At 38.2% G+C, this 25,108-nt stretch overlaps 1 protein-coding gene across 3 annotated transcripts in view; it reads left to right on the top strand.

Annotated features, from left to right (window-relative positions):
- Positions 1 to 25,108, top strand: part of Vps13c (vacuolar protein sorting 13 homolog C) — a 162,382-nt gene that overhangs the window by 8,733 nt on the left and 128,541 nt on the right. For 2 of the 3 annotated variants that reach the window (XM_087905351.1, XM_085689278.2), the window contains exons 2-8: positions 5,200 to 5,243; positions 7,453 to 7,495; positions 11,336 to 11,431; positions 13,438 to 13,539; positions 17,703 to 17,765; positions 22,122 to 22,187; positions 22,448 to 22,557. In XM_087905351.1, coding sequence (XP_087761477.1) covers positions 5,200 to 5,243; positions 7,453 to 7,495; positions 11,336 to 11,431; positions 13,438 to 13,539; positions 17,703 to 17,765; positions 22,122 to 22,187; positions 22,448 to 22,557 — 524 coding nt within the window. The remainder of the gene's footprint in view (positions 1 to 5,199; positions 5,244 to 7,452; positions 7,496 to 11,335; positions 11,432 to 13,437; positions 13,540 to 17,702; positions 17,766 to 22,121; positions 22,188 to 22,447; positions 22,558 to 25,108) is intronic. The other variant, XM_087905352.1, reaches the window with a different exon arrangement.

The following is a 25,108-nucleotide window of genomic DNA, read 5'->3' on the forward strand; positions in this document are numbered from 1 at the left end:
CTTGTATCCAGGAAGTATGAGCAAACCTAGCTAATTCTTTGTTAGTTTTATGTGTCTGAAAGTAAAGTAGATGTAAAGTATGAGAAAAAATAATATACAAATGTTGAGACAAATTGAACTTAGAGTTTACTATTTTATTTTTTGTTTCCTCATTTCTCCTATTTTGTGTCATGATTTTACTTAAAAGAAACCTGGTAATCATAAAAATTGGAAACTACAGGAAACAGTTAATAAAAAGCTATCCTTTGTGTAACTGGAGGTTTCTCTCCTGCCTTCCAGTTCCCAAATAACCACTCTGAGGCTTAAAATTATTTACAAACTGTTTAGCATTAGCTAAAGCTTATTGTTAACTAGCTCTCGCAATTTAACTTAACCCAGTTTATTATTCTGCATTTGACTGCGAGGCTTGTGGCTTGTTATCACACATCTTGCTTCTCTGGCTACTGTTGGCATCTCTCAGACTCCACCTTCTTGTTCTCTTATCTTTGCTTGAATTTCCTGCCTGACTCTATTCTGCCCTGCCTTAGGCCATAGCAGCTTTTTTATTAACTAATGATAATAAAACATATTCACAGCATACAGAAGGGTATCCCACTTTTCTGTTTAGTTAAAAAGGAAGGTTTTAACTTTAACATTGTAAAATTACATATAATAAAACAATTTTCAAGCAAGGATTACAGTTATAATATTTAGTCTATTTGTAGCAAAATTAAAATACTCTGTCTTTGAGAGCTTAAAGTTTTATATTTATCTTTTATTATAACTACAGAAAGCTATAGCTATCTAGTCTTCAACTCCATCAAAGATCCCAGAAGGCTATAATATTACCTAAGTAAACAGGAAGTGCATTGTAAGGAACTTCCACAACTCTAGAAATGACAGAGACATCTGGCTTCCTGGCCAGTCACTCATAGTTCTCTAATGTCAGTGCATCCATCTTCAGCCTACAGGCCCGTAGTATCTGGCAGACTTTTCAATGAAGCAGGAAATTTGAAAGGCTGTCCGACCTATATTGTCAGCTTGTCAATCACTTTTTTCTGTGTCCTTTAGAGTGTCTGGCAGTTTATTCTGTGAAGCAGAAACCCTGAAGGACCACCCTACTTTGTTTTGACAAAGTTTAGTGGTCATTTTCTTGTGGGTCCTGCATGTTCAGTTTATACAGCATATAGCCAAGCCATCCAGGCAAGAGCAGTTTTTTTTTTTTGTTGTTGTTGTTTTGTTTTGTCCAAATGGCTAGCTTTGCCACATTAAAAACAAACTCCATAAGGAACTTCTTCAATGCCCATCATCCTCTTGAAATTATTGGTGCTGCCAGGAGCAGACATGTCTCACTGTTGAGAAAAGTCTAAGTTCTTAAAATATTTTAAATGCCATATTCTGTATGTCTTTGAAGTGTTTGAAGATTACCTATTCATCTGAAATATATCTCATATCTCATGCATATATAGAAAACCTAACTAACATGATTGTAAGTTTGACTATTATAGATGACTTTTAATTTGTATTTTTGACTATACATTTTAAAATGAGATGCATAAACATATTTAAGAGTAGAAATATACATATAACAGAATTGACTTTAAATTTTTATCAATAAACCAAAATCCATACAAGTATAAAGTATTTTGAGATTAACAGTTGTTTTTGGATTAAAGTAGATTCAATAATCTACCTCTTTTTCATCATTTCTATATCATATCCCTCTTTTTTCTTTAGAAAGAGATTGACTATGACCATTGATCATTTATAATCAGTCACCTTTAAATGAAAGCAAATATTTATAAATAATATTTTGGGACTTTGGGTGTAGTTTTGTTTATTCTGCTTCCTGCTGATTGGGGGTGCTGGTAATATTATGGGGATCCTGATAAAATTTAGAATTATGGTTAAATCTTGACTGTAGTAGTCTGTGAGGCCACATCATCTCAGGCAGTTGTCTTGAAGCTGCTCTGGATGTTGAATCACCTTGGCCATCACTCCCATGGAGATCTCTTAGGGGGTCTTGCTGGATCAAACTATATTAGCCTGGAAGGAATTCACAGCTTCTCATCTACTGTGGAAACAAAAGTAGATCCTCTTTTCCAAAGCCACATAACCTTAGACCCAAATTTTGAAGTCAAGATACCTTTATGTTGGTTTAGCTTAGCAGCTCCCACAATCAAATGTCTCTCTGCAGTTAGTTCATTAACAGTCAAAAAATTCACACGTAGTATATATACATAATCTGGACTCTATATTTTCCATTTATTAATAATATTTTTATTGCTCTATTTACTTTTTAAGAACCTCAGTTTATTATCTTTATTTTTTTAATCTATGACTCTGTTTATCCTATATCTTCTCTCTCTCTCAAGCCTGTGCAAATTTCTCAAACATTATGACCCATTTAGAGGCCTTTTTGTCTGAATCTGTCTTTATTGTGCATCTGTAATCATTTTTAAAAAGAGTTTTAAAAATACTAAGCAGGCATGGCTAGGACCAAAACCTTGGCTTTGACTGATGGCTCTGCTGTATTCGGGTTTCCAACATGACAAAGATATGTTCTGTGCCCGGGATCCATGCTCAGCACTTCAACTCTAGGGGCACAGTGAGTCCATCAAGTAGCTTGCAGCATGCTACCCACGAATCTCATTCAAATGTTCCATAGCAGGACCTCTTGAAAGAGCAGTCCCTGCTGCTAGCATGAACCAGGAAGTCATCTCTTAAAGGAGTTGTGCATCAGTTCAACTCCAGCAAATAACAGCCTATCTGAAAAATTAGAGCTACCAAGAAACTGCACTTGACTCCCATTTTTGTGGGTCTAGAAGCCCTCCTTTTTTAAGTCTTATGTGGGTTTTTTTAGGTCTTATGTGGTTTTATGCCAGATGGTGGGCACCATTTTTAATTGGAATTGTCTCTCCTGCCCACTAGTTGGCGAATAACCACTCTGAGGCTTAATATTAACTACAAACTGTTTAGCTTATTAGCTCAACCTTATTATTAACAAGCTCTCACAACTTAAATTAACCCATTTCTATTATTCTATATTTTACCATGAGGCTTGTGGCTTGTTACCTCACATCTTGCTTCTCCAGCGGCTGCTGGCATCTCCCAGACTCCGCTTTTTTTCTTCCTACATTCAGTTTAATTTTCCCACCTGGCTATATTCTGCCCTGCCATAGGCCAAAGTAGCTTCGTTATTAGCCAATGGTAATAAAACATCGTGACAGCATCCAGAAGGGCATCCCATATCACCTTTGTCCCACCATTAGTGATGGATCACTACTTACAATATTCTGTTAGTTTTTTTCTTTGTGATTATTTATTTATTTATTTATTTTGTTTTTACATTCCTACCACAGTTTCCCCCCCTCCTCCCTCCCAGTCTCTCTGCTCCACCCCCACTCTACTCCTCCTCCTCTGTTTCTCTTCAGAAAAGCTTGGGCCTCCCATGACTGTCAGCCAGCTATGATATATCAAGTTGCTATTCTGTCAGTTTTTTTTTTCCTTCAGGACAGGTTTCTTTGTGTATCTTGGAACTTGCTCTGTAGAGAAACCTGGCCTTGAACTCACAGAGATCTGCCTGCTTCTGTCTCCCAAGTGCTGGGATTCAAGGTGTGTGCCGCCACCACCACCCTGCCATTCTGTCAGTTTTTAAAGTATACTTCTTTAAACCCTATTTGCCTTGTTGGCAGTGGTCGATGCCAGTTACTCCATTGTAGAACCATAGTTCACTGCTGTAGAAACAGCTCTGTTTCCTGAAGATATACATGTTTATATATTTTCACATTTGTATGTTACATGCATTTTACTGTCTTACCAATTGTGAAAATATCATTTTCAGTGTGGATGATCTGAGCACTCCTGGTGACCATTGGCCCACTCATTGAGAATCTCTGGGTGGAGCAGTCAGAGCTCATGAGGAGGCTCGGGGTGCTCTGGTGACCTTAGGGCTTGTTAGACTGCTTCAAATGGCTGAAAATAGGTGTTCTGTGCACCTCCTCTGTTGGCTCAAATGGGGCCTCTCTGCAATTCTATGTAAGACATCAGGTAATACAGTTGAATACAGAGCTATCTCTGTGCCTCTGTGATTTTAGAGAATACCCTCATTAAGAATGATTTCTCTGGGTGAGAAAGATAGGTAGCTTGGTGGTTAAGAGCACTGTGGCTGCTCTTGCAAAGGACCTGGATTCAATTCCCAGCACCTAGTTGGCCTCTCATACAGTCTGTAACTCCTCTTCCAGGGGATTTGGCACCATCTTATGGCCTCCATAGGCATTTCATGTGCACAGGCAAGCATGAAGACAAAATACTTGGATACATTAATACAAAAAAAAAATTCATCCAAGTGCTGAATACTCTTCTAGGATTGCCCTATGATTTTTATGTTTGGCAGTGATGCCATCCTTTCAAGTCTGACTCCAAAATTAGTTTTTACTGTGATGGCCCCTGATTGACACTGGAATTACTACTTTATTTTAGGTATATATGTATGTATCTCTGTGTGTATATATGTATGTATTTATGTATGATTTTGAGGGAGAGGCTTACTTCTGTAGTACAGGGTGACTTAGAATTCACTATCCAGTCCACACTGGCCTCAAACTAATAGCTGTCCTTCAGCCTTAGCCTCCCAAGCGCTGAGGTCACAGGCATAGATCACCGTATCTGGCTGTTCCTGATTTTAGTTTCCTTCCAGCTGTATTGTAGAGACTGCCTGACAGCAGAACTCATTGTCTCCTCTCTAAGTACAAGCCTGTAGTATTTCCCACCCATTCCTGGGTGGGAGTGGCTTCCCTGCGTCTTTGCCTTTCTTGTAACTTTCAACAATTGTTTTAGAAAAATTGAAATATTCCATATACACGGGAAACACGTATTAGTCGTGGAAGTGGCATTATGGTGTCATGGCTTATGTTTGTTTAGTTTCTGTTTGTTGGTGTTTTGCATACATACACATACATAGTTTTAAAAAGTTATATCAATCTGGGTGGTATGTAGCCTTTTAGTAAACACTGTTCTTCAAACATTTTCCCATGTCCTCCATTGTTTTGTTCCATAATGCAGATACGTTCTAGCCTCTGCCTCCTGCTGGACTTTGAATTCTCACATTCTTTCACCTATGTTCTTAACTGTAGCTTTGCATCCTTGGTGTTTGGTAGATGTGACACATTATACTGATGACTGTATTAATGTTGTATTTCTTGTCTTTTCCTTTTACAGGTAATGTGGCTTTAGATAATCTGCAGATAAAAGAAAATGCTCTGGTAAGGGTTATTATTTTTAAATTACGTGTAATAACTCTGTTAGTTTGGCAGGCTCTTAGAAATGTTTGGTTACTAGGCATCTGTACCAGGTACCAGATAAAGTGACTGAGCCACACCAAGCTGGGTTCCTTATTTAACTATTTGCCATTGGAAGTTATGGATTAAAGATTTACAGTTTTCCTCCAATGATCAAAATAGTGCTTTTTATTTTTTGCAAAATGTAATTCTTTCCATGACTTAATTTGATTGTATAGCTTTTAGTATTTTTTCTTTTCCTTTTTTCTTTTTTCTTTCTTTCTTTTTCTCTTCCTTTCTTTTTCTCTTTCTTTCTTTCTTTCTTTCTTTTTTTTTTGTAAAATGGAGTTCTTTTTATGACCTAATTTGATTGTTATAGCTTTGCTATCTCCATTTGTCTTACAGAAATATTTTTCTTCAAATTATCCTTATACATTCTCCAGGCAAATTACGGCTTGGTGCTAACCAGTGATCTAGATGGTATGGAGGTACCGCAGTGATAAGCTAGCCTGGGAGTACTGAGATAATAGTAAGGTACTGACACCTTAGCTATAGTGAGGCATTTGCATCATTTGTTGTTGAGCTGAAAGCAAAGCAGCATTCACCCTCTCCACCCAATGGGTTTACCTTGTACAAAACTGAAATCTGATGTCACTTAAGAATGTGTATTGACCACATTTCAGATTTCCTGCATGTGTGCTTCCTGTGTGCATGCATACATGCTTTTTTTTTCGCTTTTGAGATAGGGTTTAATGTAGCCACATATTCACTATATAGCTAAGGCTCACCTTGAATTCTTGATTCTCCTGCCTCCATTTTTCAAATGCCAAGATTACAAACATGTGCTAGATTTTCTTATTTCTTAGTTTCAGTGTCTTATTATGCTTGAGCATTCATTCGGTAGCAGACCACGCCTTGGCTTTGTGGCCTGCCAAGATGAGAAAGAGAGCTGGCACACTGGAAAAACTCAGAATACTTAACTGTCCTTCCCTGAGTTTATGTGGCATGCCACCATTTATAACGTTTTATTTAAAAATTTAGAACTTAATGATTCTGTTGATAGGGGCTAGAATCAAGTTTTTCTTTTTCTCATTTTATGAGATTTTGTAGGAAATAAATATAAATACAACCGTGGGCACAGTACTCATTTACATTCCCAGAAGACAGATTGAGCTGTCAGCTATTTTTTTTCTGATTAAAATTAAAATAATAAGTTGCTTCATAATTCATAACTTTATTAGTTAAAATTAGACCCCTTTCATAATTTAACCAACTCAGTTTTGTTGATGGTTTTTCTTTATGGTTTTGTGGGTTGGCCCTTACGTCTTCTGTGTGCCAGGCAGGTGCTGACACACTGTGCTGTGTCCCTAGCCTGAAGTTTTACTTGGAAATGGGAACTTTATTCATTGTTAAAATTATTCCAAGTGTAAAAAAATATGAGCACAAGACAGCACTTATTAAGTGCCTCATGTTGAATATACCTTTCTAGACCCCTGGAAGTCAGAGTTACTGTTTTTTCTAATTCTTTTGTCAAAGGTACTGTGTTCAGTTCCTCTGAACCCAGGATGTTTGTGGAATTGTATGCTCATGAAAATGGATTCTTTGTTAGCTATAGCCTATAGTATTGTAGTTCAGTGTTCAGATATTCACAGCATTCCTATATATTAGGTATTAACTAGCAGAAAGTCTTATTAAAATCTAATAATTCTGAAGATTTGTCATCTTTATGAATGAGAATTATGGCTTAGCAACCAGGAGTCCAGATGAGGCTAAAATTAGTATTGTTTGGCATGTATAATTTATTTAAAAGAAATGATAGCTTGGTAGATAGTCGTTAGCGTCTTCCTTTCCAGGGGGTTTTGTTTACTCATTTGCTGAGTGTATTATCTGAGAGAATTATTAAGTAATTGTTTTTAGCTGACTTAAGTGCACGGATCCCGTTCTTTCCCACTTCTTGCATTTCAGGTAAACAGTGTCTATCTGTTTCATTTTAAAAAATAACCTGTTTATGCAATCACTTTCCTTATGAATGCCCTTCTATTGATAATTTTGCTTCTCTGTGACTTCTTTATGTAAAACCACTGTTTAAGGAAGCATTCATAGCCATGAGTTGCTCAACTGTATATCATTGATGTACAGAAGTGATTTGGGGGTTGCATAGAGAAGCCCTTTAATGTTTTTCTTTCTTCTGAAGAGTGAATTGGATGTTCCTTTCAAAGTCAAGGCTGGCCAAATCGGTAAGTACTTCACCCTTCATTGAATTACTTAGTCTGTTATAGTTTTTACTTTACCTGTACTGTTAAACTCGACAATTCATCTTTGCTTTACCAAAAGTGTGGGAAGTTTTTGGTTTAATTATTTTCAGAGTTTTAAACTAATGTATACCATATATAATACCTATGTACTTTTTAAAGGACAAAGGATTAGAAAGTTACTTTCTAAAACAGAAGGGCATTTTGAAATATGGTCATGACTTCCAGTCTTTGACTACTACACAAAACATCTTTATTTTCAAAGCTGATAACCCAATTTCCTGTATATTTTCTTTATATATGTGAAAGTCATACAATTCAAAAACTCTGTTAAATAGACTTTAAATGAAGTTCATTTCCCTCCTGTGTGTTCACTCATCATCACTTAATATATTATGCAGCAATGTGGTATGGAGGATGTGCTTTGGTAAGTACAAAGTCTCCTTTACAGCTAAATTCTCATCTGTCATCCATAACTCAGCAAATGTGTATGCTGAAGAAAATTTTCAATAGGAAATTTAATCTACAGAGTTCTCTCAAATAGTCCATGTGACCTGATTTTAACTTAAGGAAACAAAATTGTCTATCTGAATCTATCAGTTATCTGTCTACAATCTATTTACTATCTATCATCTATCCATCCATCTATCCATCCATCCATCCATCCATTCATCTGTTTATTATCTATCTATCTATCTATCTATCTATCTATCTATCTATCTATCTATCTATCTATCTACCTACCTACCTACCTACCTATCCATCCATCCATCCATCCATCCATCCATCCATCTATCTATCTATCTATCTATCATCTCTCTATCATCAATTTATCTCTCTACATGGGTTACTATTACTGTAGAATTTGACTTAATGACTCATTTGTCCACTCCTACCCTACTGCTAGATTCTATTATTCCCCTTCTTCAATCACTATTCTACCAAATTTTAGGGATTTATTCTTTGCTCTTTAAGCATCCTTTCTACCCTTTGATTGAAATAGATTTTTTTCTCATATAATATTTTCTGATTACCATTTTCCTTCCACTAATCTCAGTTCCTTCCCACCTCCCCTCCCATCGGGATCCAAAGTCTCTCATTAGAAAGCAAACAGTCTTCTAAAGGATAATAGTATAATAAATATAATATAATACAATATAATGAAACTTAACACATTGGAACCGGACAAAGCAAACAGAAGGAAAAGAGCCCGAGAAGGCACAAGCGTCAGGTGCCCACTCATGTGCGTGCTCAGGGATGCCATGTAAACACTCAACTGGAGTCCATACTGCATAGGTGCAGGACCTGGTACAGACCCTGGTGCGGGCCCTGTGCATCTTCCTAGTCTCTGTGAGTTCATAGGAGCTTTGATCATGTTGATTTAGAGGGTCTTGTTTTCCTGGGGTCTTTCATCTCCTCTGGCTCTTATACTTTTTCTGGCTTCATCTTTCTCAGGGTTCTTTGTGTCCTGACAGGAGGGATTTAACAGAAACATCTCGTTGAGATCTCTTATTCTTTGCATAATGTCTGACTGTGAGTCTTTATTTGTTTCTATCTACTGCAGGAGGAAGTTTTTTTGATGTTGGCTGAGCAAGGCACTGATCTATGAGTGTTTAGAATGTCATTAGGAGTCATTTTATCGCTTTATTTATTTATTTGGCTTTTTAAAAGACAGGGTAGCTTTGGAGCCTGTCCTGGAACTTGCTCTGTAGACCAGACTGGCCTCAAACTCACAGAGATCCACCTGCCTCTGCCTCTGCCTCCAGAGTGCTGAGATTAAAGGCATATGTCACCATCGCCCTATTGGTACATTTATTATTATTAATTTTTTAAAGTCAGTAGTATTTGGTTTTCCCTTAGGTCCCTGGGATATGTAGTCTCAGGTTCTTGTTCCTCCAAGCGGTATTGGGTATGACTTGCATCTTGTGGAGTGGGTCTTAAATCAAATAAGACATTGATTGGTTACTCCCACAAACTCTGTGCTACCATTGCCTTAGTGTATCTTGTAGACAAGACAGCATTGTAGATTTTAGGGTTTGTGGGTGTGTTTATGTTTATGTTTCTCCTTTGCTAGTATTCAGATATCTTCCTGTACCAACGATGCTAGAATGTAGGGTTGAAGACTCTATCTAGGGAACAACTCGGCTTCTTCATAGTCACTGAGTTGTGTAGTGATGTCTTTAGCGTGAGGTTTTGCCATCAGTCTGTGCAGAGCAACCTGTAGTCTTGGCACTAGCCTGGGTTGTTTGGGGTTTCGGGCCCCTTTAGCCAGCAATGAGACGGCCAGTTGGGGCTCTGTCTCCCCCATTATCTGACTATTTTATTTAGATCGCCTTCATATATGCATAAATTTTAGAAAGCTTCTACTGTAGTAGATTTCCATAATGCCAGTGATTCTGATCATATGACTTTACATCCACACATGAGTCAAATCAGATTCTTTTCTAATAAGTCTTGCTAGCGGCATTCGCCTAATGTCATTACTTTTTATAATTATAATGAAGGGGACTAGAGCGATGGCTCTGCAGTTGAGAGCACTGGCTGCTTGTGCAGAGGAACTGGATTCAGTCCTCAGAACCCACATCTCCTAACCCCAGTTATCGGGATGCAACACCCTCTTCTGGTCTCTCCAGACATTGGGCATGCATGTGGTACACATACATACATGCTGTCTGAGAAATCATTTGGATAAAATAATTAAATAAAAATTACATTGAAGGTAGATAATTGATACTTTATTTTTGGAACATGGAAGCCAACAGGGGTAGGAAAGGTTAGGACAGAATTGTAGTAATCATGACAGCTGGCCGGGACGTTAGCTGTCTGTGGCCTCGGAAAGAGGAGTTCTAGAGATATGGAAAAAATAGAGTTATGATAAGGTGCCCCTTTTTACTTGTTTTAAAATTCAGATCTCTTCTCTCTTCTGCCGTGCACTCCTCAAACAATACCAAATAAGTTACTGAGATTAGGACCATAGTTCTTCTATAAAGAGTGATAGTTTTTATGGGTTCATTTCTGCCTCTCTTTGACTTTGAACTGACTTTGAACTTGCTGTGTGGTGAGGCTGGCTTTGAACTCCCAATCCTCCCGCTCTCATCTCCCAACTGCTCACAGAGATTACAGGTATGCACCATCATGCTCCACCTAATACCATTGTTTTAAAGAGAGAAAGAGTGTTCTGCTTTGTCAGTATGTGTTTGTAAAGTAACAAATCTGAGTTGTATAGCATTAGCACCATAAAAGAAGTTAATGCTGATTGTGAAACAGCGCGCCTTGCCTCCAGATCTGGCCTCTTCCTTCCATAGCCGTCTGACCTGCTGCCCACATTCATAAAAGAGAGAAGGGATTTCTCTGCTGCTTTGGTTCCTGCTTGCAGACACTGTTTACAAGGGTTGTGTTGATGGCCACAGGTAGTATTTACAGTGGCCGTGTTGATGGCCAGGCAGTACTGTGTTGATTCAGTTGTTGGTGAGGCAGGAAGAGCGTGTGCAGTCTTCAGGTGTGTCCAGTGCAGAGCTCTGCCTCCAACGTCCTCACTGACGACCTTGCTGAACAAAAATGATTAATTTCACCCCTCTCAGACTGAGCTGCCTTTCCTATTCCAGATTGCTGTGATTACTATTTGATCTATCAAATGAAGTACTTGTCATAAAGTTTGGAAAGTATAAAATATGTACTTTAAATACCATCCTTCCCTTTTATCCCCAAATGACAAACATACTAAATGCCTAAAGAGTTTTGTCCTTTTCATGGGAAGTGAGAAATCTATTTGTATCCTCTTTAGCAGTCAAATAAGGATTTATGACGGAAATTATGTTTCTTTAGATAAATTAACTTTGAAGATTCCTTGGAAAAACCTTTATGGAGAAGCAGTTGTTGCCACCCTAGAAGGATTATACCTGCTTGTAGTCCCTGGAGCAAGTATGTTGTTTTACATGGTAATCATTCAGTGTCATTGCAATGAAGTGAAATTGTTCTCCTGTGAAGTAGTCTAATATAACGAGGAAGGTAGAACATCCGTTAGAAACTGATCACATAGTGTCATGAATAAGCATCCAATTGTATGCACACGTTTTGCTACATTTGTATACCAAATGTTTTTCTGTTGTTGCTGAAGACAGCAAACTGTCTATTTTAATTTTATTCCCCATGATTACTTACTTTAAGTTGTGATCCATTTGACAGATGTACTATTGAAGTAATTGTGTGAATTGAAGTAAGAAAATTAGAATGCACCAAAATATTTATTTACTTATTTCAAAACTGGAAACTTTTTCCATGTTTTGTTGCTTCCGATTTTAAACAGGTGTTCTTTCAAACATATATAGCAGGTTTTTTCTTCCTTAGGAATCACAATATTTTAATAATTACTATTTTGAAGCTTAATATCTTTAGTTAGTAGTGTTTTCAGCTAAAATGGACAATATGAGAAAAATTTGAATGCTTTGAGAAAAATTGCTCAGTTTCTCAACCATAGTATAGATACAGTGTTTACAATGTAGCTATAGTATTTATTTTTGCACCTTGCTTGGTTCGCTGTTGACAGTACTAGAGTCCTTACTTAGTAGTTACCACATTAAGCACATAGCATTGGCTTGACGTTTTCATGCTTTTTGTGTCTCATGATTTTCAAGGTGATACTGAAAATTTTGAAAAGTAGTGAATATTAGCTGTCTTTTGCTATTATGAAATACTATGATTAGTTCCCTTTTTGTCTCTTATAATTTTTTTTTAGTTCATCATACAGATAATGCCTCTCATCATGGCAGCTTCATATATGTGCTACTATGTTTCATTCAAAATCTTCTTCTTATAGTTTTTTTTTAACTTTTGATTTTCTTAGACTATTGTTATCAGATATGAGATGACAGATCAAATGATGTGTTAGTATTATGATTTTTTACTTTTTTATTTTTTTATTTTCAAGATAGGATTTCTTTGTGTAGCTTTGGTACCTGTCCTGGAACTAGCTCTTGTAGACTAGGCTGGCCTCAACTCACAGAGATCTGCCTGCCTCTGCCTCCCAAGTGCTGGGATTAAAGGCGTTCTCCACCACTGCCCAGCATGTGTTAGGATTATTAAATATTCCTCAGATGCTTTGTGAAAACATTTTTGTCAATCTGTATAGACACCAGATGATAAGTGTTTGTTTGTTTGTTTGTTTGTTTTTGAGGCAGGATCTTTTTGTGTAGCACTGGCTGTCCTGGAACTCTGTAGACCAGGCTTGGCCTCAAACTCAGAGATCTTTTGTTTCTGCCTCTGGAGTGCTAGATTAAAAGCATGAGCCACCATCACACCTAGCTTTTCTCCCACCCTCCCTCCCTCCCTCCTCCCTCCCTCTTTTCGTCTGTCTCTCTGTCTCTCTCTGTCTCTCTTTGTATTTGTGTGTGCCTGTGTGAGTTTCAGCTCACCACATGTGTGCAGGTGCTCCTGAAGGCCAGAAGAGTGTGTCAGCTGCCTGATGTGGGTGCTAGGAACCGAACTTGTGTCCTCTGCGAGAGCAGCAAATGCTCTGAACCACGGCACCATTATATCCAGCACTCTTACTTATTTTTATAGATAATAAATTTTTTACCACTCAATCAGTGAATATTCTGATAATATTTTTGTGTCTCCTGCTTTTTTAAGTGATCTAACCAGCCTTTTCTGTTTTTTTTTGTTTTTAGCTACCTACTGCTTTCTAATTTCTTTCCTTTTTTCCTTTGTGATGCTTTATAAAGAAATAGGAATCATCTATGTGTAAATGATTTTTATATAATTGTAATGTAATTTTTATGTAAAATGTAAATTCTTATATGGTTAATCTTTACAGAAGTGTTTTTAGGCTTATAAAAATAGTGTTAACTTATGATTATGATGAGGTTGAAGTTTTCCATTTGTGTACTGATTTCATTTTTTTTTTGTGAGAATTAATTATATGTTTTTAGGTATTAAGTATGATGCAGAGAAAGAAGAAAAATCCTTGCAGGATATTAAGCAGAAGGAACTTACCAGAATCGAAGAAGCCCTTCAAAAAGCAGCAGAGAAAGGTAGAATATGTTTATTTTAAATACCTAGACATACCTGTATTTCAGACATATTTCCTATCATTTCATGCCTTCTTTTTTTCCTGTGTTTTTCATTTTTTTTCAAGACAGAGTTTCTCTGTGTAGCCCTGGCTGGCACTCACTCTGTAGATCAGGCTGGCCTTGAACTCACAGAGATCCACCTGTCTCTGCCTGCTCAGTGCTGGGATTAAAGGTGTGCACCACCACCATTCTGCTCTCATACAGACGTTTTAAAGCCCAGTTTTAAAGAATCTTCTTTTCAAATCTTAAAATACTGTTTATAAATATTTTATTGACCAACATTGAAGATCGATTGCTTTTGCCTGGTGACAGCTGTGTTTTGAGAACACTGAGATATGTGTGCTTTATGTGCTGCATTCATCTTAGCCTGTGTTTTTGTGCGATGGCCAGGGTAAGCTGTCACAGTGCAGATGTGGCGAGGCACTGCTGCTGTGACCCTATTTCCCCATCTCTTCATAAGATAAACGATTTTCAAAACAAGTCTTTTCTTCAGGTTTCAACATTTGAACACCCTCAAAAATTTGTTTTTATAAAAGAGAAGTTTGATAATTACATTATATTTTGATTTTGACTCTGATTTCTAGCACCAGAGCGAGTGAAAGGAGAAGCGTTGTTAGTCCGTAGTGTGATGACTGAAGGGCTCTCCAGAGTCCAGTGTGTCTGCCTCTTTAAAGTCAGACCATGTCCCTATCTGACTGAGGTATGACTCAGTGTCTCACAGCGGTTTTCAGTCATTTGCTGACTGTGTATGTGTGGGTTGCAGTGATGAGGACTTATAGTCTCTGATAACATAAGGCCAATGTTTTTGAATTTTTATTGTTCACTGTGTATGAAATTTCTTTTTTTTGTGAACAAAACAGAACAAGACAAGGCAAATTTTAACCTAAAAATCGCCCGAATTACAGTTCCACACAAGGGAGGGCTCTTTCTGTGGTCCTGGTAACATGAATCAGTGAGAAGTCTTTTTAGAAATGACTTCTTGAGCTGAATGTGGACTCTGACTCTGGCTTCTCTGGAGGTTAATGTGGGAGACCATGTGGCCCAGTAGTGTGGGCTAGCCTGGGCAACATAGGAGACCCTCCTTGAATATTCATAACAATATCTGCTCCTGGAGGTTCCTGATCACTGACCCTCATCCCTTTTTGTCTGAAGTATGTTTTTCTTATGCAGAAATGTTGATTCTTTACGAGAAGTTACTAATGCCAGCTATAATACAGAGCCCTACTGTATTCGAAGAAAATGTTTCCTTTTTCTCATTTCTGCTTTAGAGTGTCATCTTCCCATTGAAACTTCAGTACCTGCATCTTTAGGAAGTTTTCTGTATTTGTGCTGCTTCTTTTTTCAAAATAAAGCATGCTGAGGTTTTCTGAGGGAAGCCCAGTAGGATTTTTAATAAACAGTTTTGTTTCATTAGAGTATGTAGAAATAGTTCAGTAAAAATGAGGTGTGATACTTGGAGAGCACTAGAATTTTATTTCTTTCTATAGAATTTCCAGAGTAAATATATTTTCTTAATTCACATGCACATGCACACTGCCCTACGTCTGTATGCGTATGCACACATACGTGTGTACATACATACACACATATAAGGTATAATGGCATATTTAGGCATACTGGTACATAATTATATATTTATAGTCACATATGTAATTAATAAGTTACCTTTTATGAAATCTCCAATGTCCTTTTTTGGCAGGACTATTGTAACTGCTTAAAAAGTACTTTAGTATTTCCAGTACTCTGTAAGAAAGATGTGAACTGACCTGTTTTAGTAGTTGATGGTTTAATTGGCACACTGATAACATCCTATACATTCTGTCCTTTGACTGTAGGTATTTAGGGCTTATCTCTGAGCTAATATGCTTGGGTCTGGCGGAGAATCATGGTTCTGTATAGAAGGTGAACACATGTGGAACTGGTCCTGCACGAGTAGGTCCATTAGGTCTGTCTGTCTGTCTGTAATGCAAGCATGGCAGCATCTTGGGTGATAAATTTTGGGATTTGTTAGAATGTATTTAAAATTCAGAAAATAGGTCCTAGAGAGATGGCTCAGGGGTAAAGGCTCTTGCCACCAAGCCTGACAAGCTGGGTTTGATTCCCCAGATCCACATGGTGGAAGCAGAGAACTTGCTCCTGCAAGTTGTTCTCTGATTTCTGCATGTGCACTTGTTCACACATACACATATGTAATAAAATATAATGTGAAACAATAAAATTCAGAAAGTGAAATTCAGTTTTCTAGTTCGGTTTTAATGTATAAGTTCTGAATGTAAAATAGTTGAATTTGTAATTGAGAAATATGTTGAGAGATTATTTCCTGTAACTGAAGGAATCTGTTTAATCGTTTTGACTGTGTTGTAAATATTCTGTCCTCGTTTCCCTGGATAGGCATCATCTTCTTAGGATGCTTCTCACGTGAATGATAACTACATCCTTTAAATGCTTCACATCTTACCGTAGTGATGAGTTACTTAGTTATCACGTTTTCTTCAGTCTTATCTTCCCGCTCCTCCTGGATTTTGTTGCCTGTGCAGCGACCTGGGGAGATGAGGAGAGGGGGTGCTCAGGCCTGCATGGGCAGATAATAAGAGCAAAGGTAGAACCTTCATGCTGACCCACTCTGAAACGTGTAACCTCTTAAAATACTGCTACCATGGTTTGGAATAAAAACTGAAGTTTTTATTTTAATTTTAGAGAATTTACTTAGCTGTAAAAATAACCTTTTTCTCCTTCCCAGTCTCTGGAGTGGCTTTCTGTACTTGGGAAGGCGATCATACACAGCTTCCCATATGTTAACTTCCATATATAAAATGTTATTTTTGCAAGATAATACACACACACACACACACACACATACACACACACACACACACACACACACACACACACACCCTTAAGCTAGAATAACTTCCCTCCAAGAAATCTTCAGCCTCCCAAATATACCAACAACATAACAATAAATAGTCAAAATGTAATATTAAGGAGGTTCAGAAGTAGGATTTCGAAGGCTCCGTCTGCTACCTGCTGGGTAATTTTGTGCCACTTTGCTCTCTTGTTGGAAATGGACCTCTGATGTCAAGCAGTTCATTTCAAATGGACAAATAAGACATTTTTTAAATGACAAGCAGGAGAAAGCATTAAGTCCTATCAAAGAGGCCCAGGTAGAGTATGGAGAGTTCAGAATGAGGTGACAGTGTGAAGCTGTGTGCTTTAGTGGGTTCTGTGAGTGTACAAGAGAGAGAAAGAACACTACCGATGGGGAGACGGGGTAGAAAAGTACAGAGCATGGTGGTGAATGGCTTTAGGGTTTGAGAGATCATAATTGTATATAAGGTTGGGAAACTAAGTTGAGATCAATTTTAAGAGATTTGAATGACAGGGTGATGACAAAGATGGCAACAACAACAACAGCAAGAAGTCATTTATTGAGTATCTATTATTTACCAGACACTCATCAAAGTCCTGTCTGTGAACAAACTCACTTCATAGTTACCCAGTGCAAAAGTGAACTTTAGCCTCTAGCCAGTGGAGGAGTAGGGAGTTCAGAAGTTTTCCTCTCTCTAAAAGCCTGAAGCTGCAGTCCGGACTATGCTTCATTTGGGAGGGGAATGTGAGAGGGTGCTGTCTAGCTGGCCGTTATTGACTCCAGTGGGTAAAGGGTGCAGGCAGCCTATCTGAAAGGGACACATCACACTAAAGTATGATGGGATTTTCTCACCTGACTTTAAAATGAATGGATGCTATCCAATGAAAATGGATGAAATGACAGGCAGGAAAAGAATCCAGAGAGCATTTGTGTTGTGTTTGAAAATGAAAATTACAGTAAGACCTGAGCTGTCATTGCTATTTACCTGCTTTGATTTACTTGATTATTATGGTTTTCATGATGTAGAATTTTTGTTTTAACCTGAAAATAAGGTTTGTATGTTGAAAGAATGGGCCTGATGTCACTGGGGATGTCTCCTTCGGAGCAGGTGGCTTTCCTGTGACACGCTGGCTCTTCGCTTGTCCTGTCATGCGGTTTCTGAGTCTTTGCAGCTAAGTTTAGGTGCATTTCCCATGCAAAACTAAAGGTGTCTTATAATGCTTTGCATTTCGGTTACTGCTGCCATGGGATGCAGGCGCACACGCAGGGGAGTTCATGTATGGCTTGGAAAACTTGCTTTACAAGGACGTCAAGCCTGGTGGGTATGCATGGTTATTTATACTTCATGAAATCGATGTTCTTATCCATGCCTGAGCTTTTAGTGGAGTCCATTCGATGGTGCGCCATTCTTTGAGAAATATGGAAATGTAATTCATGTTCACACCCTCATCATCCCTTCCTTTCCCCTCCCCTCTGCAGCCATTCACTCATTCACTGAGTCTTTGAGTGTCCTCTGGCAAACTCCATGCTGGGAGCCTGGTGTTCGTGGGTGAGCGAGCATAGTTCACTGCCCCTGCGGTGCGAGCTCTCCTATCTGCAGATGATGGTGGAATTTGCACTGCCCTTTGGCCTTCGTGTTCTAGGACAGTGGTAGAGCTTTCCTCCTGACTGCTCTCTCTTGCTCTGAGTGGGGATTTTCAAATTTGCAAGAAGCAGTAAGATGGAATTATTTATTTATTGTAGTACTTTGTTCATTGCCTCAAGGCGGGACTTTCTGATTGTGTAATCTTCTGTAGTCTGCTGTCCCTTACAGTGTATTAAAACCTGAAGCTTCACAAAGGCAAACTGATGACTGTTTACTGTAGGATTTGGAAGGGAACCTTTTGTACACTAGGACTTGTACCAGATATATAGCAATGATTTTTGATATTTTGAATAAAATGTTACTCTTCAGGAGTTTTTTATGTTAATTTAATCACATTTTAGATTTGCTTTGACTAAATGGTAAGTGGATCTGCATCTGAAAATTTAATTTTAAAGTTTAATTAGATTTTAATTTTAAAGTGTTATGTTAGAATTCTTATGCAGATAGAAGCTTCTGTAGTATGTATGTTCATTTTGACAGTGGAGAGAATTTGCATGGTAGATTCACAGCATTGAGTGAAATTATCCTGAAATTATTTCTCTTTTTACAAGTCTACCACGGTGGTAACCTTGGCTGGCTGCTGGTTTGTTACTTGGCCCAGCACAGAGGACAACATGGGCGGGTAATCCTGGGCTCACTGTGCAGTTGTACAGGCTGTGCCGAGTCGGCTCTCTGTCGTCACTGGTGCCGGATTTTCTGGTCTTTCTAGGAAGACTCTGCCTGGAAGCTATAAATGAATGTCTGTGACCCATTCTAATACGTTCCACACTGGGTCTTGTTAAAAGCCAGCAGAAGTCACAATGCAGGAAGCCTTAATTGCTTCATCTTTCTCCTTGGATAAAGTGAGGGTCGTGTGCAGTGAGAAGGTTCCTTTGATGAGGGCTTCATTCCCTTAGCTGGGAGCGAATGTGTACTTTATGACCATTTCCTCTTTCAGTTTCCAAGTGCATATTCTCCCCTTATTTCCCGGCATTTTTTTTTTTTTACACTTAAGAGAAGCGATTCTCAGAAAATCAGAGCTAGCTATTTTCATAATGATATCAAAGCATTTAATTTTTCATGGAGTTGACATTTGTGTGCAGGAATGCAAGCAGTGCTTGTAACTCAGCGGTTGTCATGGCCCGATTCAAGGCGGGACACCTCACTGTATCACTAGTCATTGTGTTCTTTGCTACTGTGCACTCATTACAAAAGCAAGAGGAAGTGTGCCAGGATAGCTTAAAGTCTTTTTTTGATAAAATTGAACTTTAAGTTTAATAGACATCAGTTCTTGAGCAGGCCTCTAAAGTTTCGTGGGACACCAGAGAAAGCGTGTAGGAAACATTTCTGAATGCTGAGGTGGGTTGTTTGCAGGGGTGATTGCTTGTGCAGATGTGGGAGTTGTTAGCTGAAGTTGCTTCTTATGGACAAAAGCTATTCTTTTTTTTTTATTTGAAAGATTGACAGATTGTCATCATTCAAGTTTGAGTGTGTAGCCACGTCACAAAAGTGAACTGGCATATTTGAGTGGTAGCACATTGTGCTTTTAAGGAAAAATTAGAATTTTAAGAACCCCTCATTTGCCACCTCGAGCTTAACAGCCACCCTGGATGGACAGACTTTCCCACGAGACTGGGGGTGGTTCCAGCAAATGTGCCTCTTGTGTTAGACAGTGACGAGGCTGAGCCTGAGGGCCTGGCCCAGCTCATTGCAGCATGATTTCCATATAACGAGTGGGCAGTGAGCCACGGATGTGTGGAAGGCCCACGTGATTGTGAGGTGGCCCACTGATTGTAATTCGCCTGATTATAAAACTAACTGAGAAACTCCACTTACTGAACTTGGGTGCATTCCCTATAATTATACAAAGACCATGAAAACATTCTTTACTTTTCCTGTTGCATATCTGCTTTGAAATCATATTTTCAGCATGTACTTCAGTCAGAACAGTGTATTTCAGTAGATTGAAGGCAGAAGCAGATATGTGAATCCAGCCATCTTCTACTAAATTAAGGGGATTCGTAAAAATGAGAAATCATGTGATTCTTTTCACTGTGACTTTAAATTGTATGTATATATGTCTGTGTGTATGATATGTATATACTAGTGCATAATTATAAGTATTTAAGTGATGATTTAATATTATTTTGAATTAAGAAAATAGTTTATATTTTTATTTCCAGCATGATATATATGAATAATTCCAGCCTATGATACTTAAAATCTCTTCAGATTGCTTATGTTTTATGTGAATTAAAGGCTTCTGAGACCAAAGTTTTGAGAACTGTTATAGAGTATTGATAATCTTAAATTTATTCTTCATTATATTAATTAGGAACTTTCATCACTATGTAGCACTCTTGTAGATTTAGAATGCGTTCAGGAGAACTGACATTAAAGACAGAACAGGGAGTAGACCAGTTTCGAAGCTAGAGAGATAACAGCTTGGTCTGGAGACTCCAGCGAGTGAAATGGCTTCTGAACAGCACTGACTTTCTGGTTATTTTACACGTGGTGTTACTTGAGGACTCAGTCGTTCTGCATATTTGGTTTGTGGAGTGGAACCAGGAACTGTGACTGTGTTAGAAAATGTTGGTGTCTGTGCTATCCAGCTTCTGTTATGTGTGTAAGCGTTTTCTTCTAGAAACGTGAGTTTATTTTTGTAATCCGAGTTCACTTTTTAATTTTAAGGTGAAACAGTTTGCAAATATCAACAAAACAAAATAGAGTTTGCATTTATATACAAATATATTTCTCTTATTTATGTATTTTGTTATAATGTCTACGTGTGGATGTTTTAATTCATTTGAACAGACAAGTATTATGTACTTTTTGCTTGGGTATGACTCTCTGTCCTTGGAAATCTCCTGCTGGATAGGAACCTCTTGCTCACTGGCAAGAGAATCAGGCAAAACTGCAGATATAATGCCTGTGCTGTGTATTAGACTTTTGTGTGAGGACAGGCCCTGAGCTGCTCTGAGGAGCTCTGACAAGCTTCACACAGGCAGTGAGTCACATGGCAGGAGTGTTGAACACAAGATAGTGACAATGAAAAGTTTGCTCAGTAACGAGTTTGAGGATGGCAGCCCATTTACGGAATGATGTGTAGGGAGACAGAAGGCATTGGCATTATTATGTGTGTTTCATAATTACAGTTAGCATTTCTGCAGTTTCCCATGATGGATGACTGGCAGGAGTAACAGGGATCAGGCCTGTGTCATGCAGGCACATTTGATTTTATTTGGCAGGCTGCAGAGAGCCTTTAAATGATTTTGAACAGGGATTGATGGGCTCAACTAGTATTTTAGATGTAGTAGCAATGCAGAAGGTCCTTTAGCAGAAAGTAAGGATGGGAGCAGGAACATGTCCGGGGAGTTTAGGTCACAGCTAATGCCTGGCTGTCCGTTGAGTAGAACGTTCACAGACTGGGTAAGAAAGGTGTTGGTTAATGTGAAAATGTCAAATAAAAAAGGATGCAGTTTAAAGAAATGGCTACTAGTTGAATATACTGTTAGTATACATTTTATGCCCCGTGCCCTCATACTTTTATGAGCTATAAAGCATGCCTAATGCACAGTTCTGTTTGTGAAGGGTGTCATCTAGAGAGGCCATCAGCACTCAACCCATCCATCCCATTTGTATTCCTCTGTCCCTGCCACGCATTGCTCAAAACCTTTCCCTGATGCTTTTAGATCATCATCATTACATTTCCAGTATTTTGGTAACATTGAATTTAAAGTAACACTGTAAATGAGTAGCTGTAAACATTAAAACACCATTGTGAATGGATACATTTTATCCATATTTTGTATAATTGTTCCTGCCAAGTTATTCTCTAGATTTAAGGTTGTTCTTTACTGCAGAGTGTTTATCTAGTAAAGGAAGCTTGTGAGTTTGTGTTTGTGTTGAAGTAGTAAGTCAGCCAGTGTAGACGGAGGTAAGTGACGCTGAGCTTTGATGTCAGGAAGAATTCTCTTATTTTCTTTTCTGTCCTCTTGTCTGCTAACTTGACTTTTATCCTTTTCTCACTAAAATGCTTCCACTGAGAAGGACGTAAGCGTAAAAAGCACAAAAAACATTTTAAGAAACGTTTTAAAGGTCTTGATCGCTCCAAAGGTAGGTACATGCAGTTCTCCCTGTGCTGTTTGTACACCTTGATTTTTGTCTTGGAAGGTAAAATGAACAGTAAAGTGCAGCTTAAATATAAACCCGAATTTTAAGTTGAAACTGTCTGTCAGACTCTAAAATAGACCTAAGAAAGGGCCCTAGAATACCTTGTAATTTCTATTACGTAGTGGCATTCGCGCTCCTTGGCCGTCGGTTCTGAGGTGTGTGAGAACTGCGAGTCTTGAGCTCTTGTTTTTCTGTTTCCATAGATAAGCCCAAAGAAGCAAAAAAAGATACATTTTTGGAAAAATTGGCAACTCAAGTAATAAAAAATGTTCAAGTGAAAATCACAGACATTCACATTAAATATGAAGATGACGTAAGTAATTTCAGTATTTTAAGTTGGTCGTTAAATGTGTTTTATGATATTCTATATCTTATGATATTTTGTCTGCAGATTATTTGAACCTAATTTAAATTTCAGATTGCCACTCCTGTAAATATGCCAGTGTTTGACCTTTTCTAAGAGGCTGTGTTAGCTGGGCTATACATAAATAAATATAGTGTAAAACCACTCCATATAAAACCATGTAACTGTTCTTTATGGTTTATTTGTTGTACATGTTATGGTGTAACTTTAAGGAATGAATTTCATGTTTATATTGTCAAAACATTGGTGATGGAGTGACGTTTGGTAATGACACCAGCAGTCAAAGTAGTTACAGCTTCCTATCTGTCCCTGGAGTGGTCCTGAGCTGCTCGCGAGCACCCACAGTGGCCTTGAAGCCTGTCTTGATGCAAGTCAGCTTAGATTCTCTTGCTAATTTGCCGTAAGATCTGACTAGATTGGAAGCATTCTGTTAGACAGGGTTTTAGTTCCCTTTCCTGGGTTCTCTGTGTACACTATTCAATAAGACGTATTTGTAGATTGAGAAAAGCAAAATAAAACACAGAACTCTGTTCCTCACGTCATCTTTTGGCTTTCTGGAGGAATTAAAGTGGACTTTGATAACAAATGTTCTTGGTTAGAATAAATCGGAAAGCGTTGTGCTCTGTGTATCATGGGAGTGAAAGAGTTCTTGTTAAAGCCGGGTAGAGAAATGGGGCATTGCTATACTATGGGTGCAATTGCTACAACTAGTTTGAGTGCTTTCCCCCAAAATCTAAAATTAAGAATACAATAAGATTCACAACCCATTTCTGGATATATGACCAAATAAATTGAATTGAAACATCTTGAAGAGACATCCACAGCGTAGTTCACAATAATCGAGATACAGGAGCAGCTGAAATGCAGTAGGCAGATGAACAGATAGCAACAATACTGTATATTTCCACAGTGAGGTACTTTTTGGCCTGAAAACAGGCAGTTCTGCCATCCCCATCAACATGATTGGAGCTGGTGATTGTAAAAAATTGAAATAAACTAGTTACACAGAAAAATACTGCATGATCTCACACAGATAGCCAACTCTATATATCTATATCTGGTATCTAAAACATCAAATGCATAGTTGACTGATGGTTGTGAAAAACAGGAAATGATCAGTGTGTGAGGTGAATCACCCAGGTTCCAGTCCTCCACAGCAAACCCAGTTATGGAAACATTGCATTTCACTCTGTATATCCTAGTGACATCCTATTGAATGAGAACCTCAGTTTGAATCTATCTAAGCTTCTCACCACTGAAAATACAATTAGGAAGTCATGTGACTTCTTTTTATTTAATACGAAATGTACAGAGATCCATAGGAGTCCCCTCAGTCATATCTAGACTGGTATCTGTGGCATATTTACCTGTGACAACATGTAGTACAATAACCTAAAAGGAAGAAAGTTTAAATGTGTGAACAGTTCTTATATCACATGTCTTTCAGTCTGGTTGCCTTAATTATTTTATCTAGAAGCATATCAGAAGTATGGGATGTAAGAAATGGACCTTGGGGAATTATGGTCTTTTAGCACTGTAGCGTTGGGCTGTATCAGAGGCCCGTCTGAAATAGCTGGAAGTTATTTGAAGTAGTTATCAAAAGATGACTAAATCATTTCCCTCTTCCCATCTCCCTTCTCACACACACACACACACACACACACACACACACACTTTTTTCTGAGACAAGATCTCATGTAGCCCAAGCTGTCATTAAACATTATATATAACAGCATGACTGCTTGCCTCTAGCTACTGAGTACAGAGATTAAAAGTGTGTACTACCATGCACAGCTCCTTATATACTTATATAAATTAAATATTTATGTGTATTAATTGCAAATAAAATCCATGAAGCTGTTTGTGCTTTCCAGCTACCCCAGAGCATGCACATGTACTTCCTGTTTGAGAAGGATCCATGTGACAAGACTGGAGTTCCATTTGGATGGCTTAGAACAACACTTCCTTTTCTAGTGGTTCATACCTCCATCACAAGCAAACAATTGTCTGTGGCTTCTGAACCTCTTACGGCAGTCTCAGGCAATGACATCATGTATGTCATGGCACAGGCTAAACACTGTCTATATCACATATCAAAGTTCAGAGATAAAAAAGCAGTTTGTCATTGGGAGATTTGAGGTAATAGACTTGGGAAATTACGTACTAAGATTCTGAAGCCGGATTGAGACAGGAGGATTGAAAGTTTAAGGCCAGGCGAGATCCTCTAGCAAGAAAAACAACCCCAGCAAAACCCCAAACCTAAGATTTTCCCTTTCCAGGCAGTTTTGAAGCTTCAAGGCAAGTAAAAGACTATAAAATTGGTTCAAGTTTCCAAAGATGAAAATCCGAGGTGTTGGAGTAGTCATTTAGTGGTAAAATCATTGTCTGTAATGCCTCCTTGTACCTGCCTGTGAAGAACATTCTGTGAGTCTACCCGTCACAGTTAGAGAGCTTCTTAGTTGTCGGAAATCAGGGTTCTGGGAAAATACCGAGTTAGTGG

The sequence above is a fragment of the Myodes glareolus genome, chromosome 4 (genome assembly GCF_982192425.1).
Source record: "Myodes glareolus chromosome 4, mMyoGla1.1, whole genome shotgun sequence".
In the NCBI taxonomy this organism is placed as follows: domain Eukaryota; kingdom Metazoa; phylum Chordata; class Mammalia; order Rodentia; family Cricetidae; genus Myodes; species Myodes glareolus.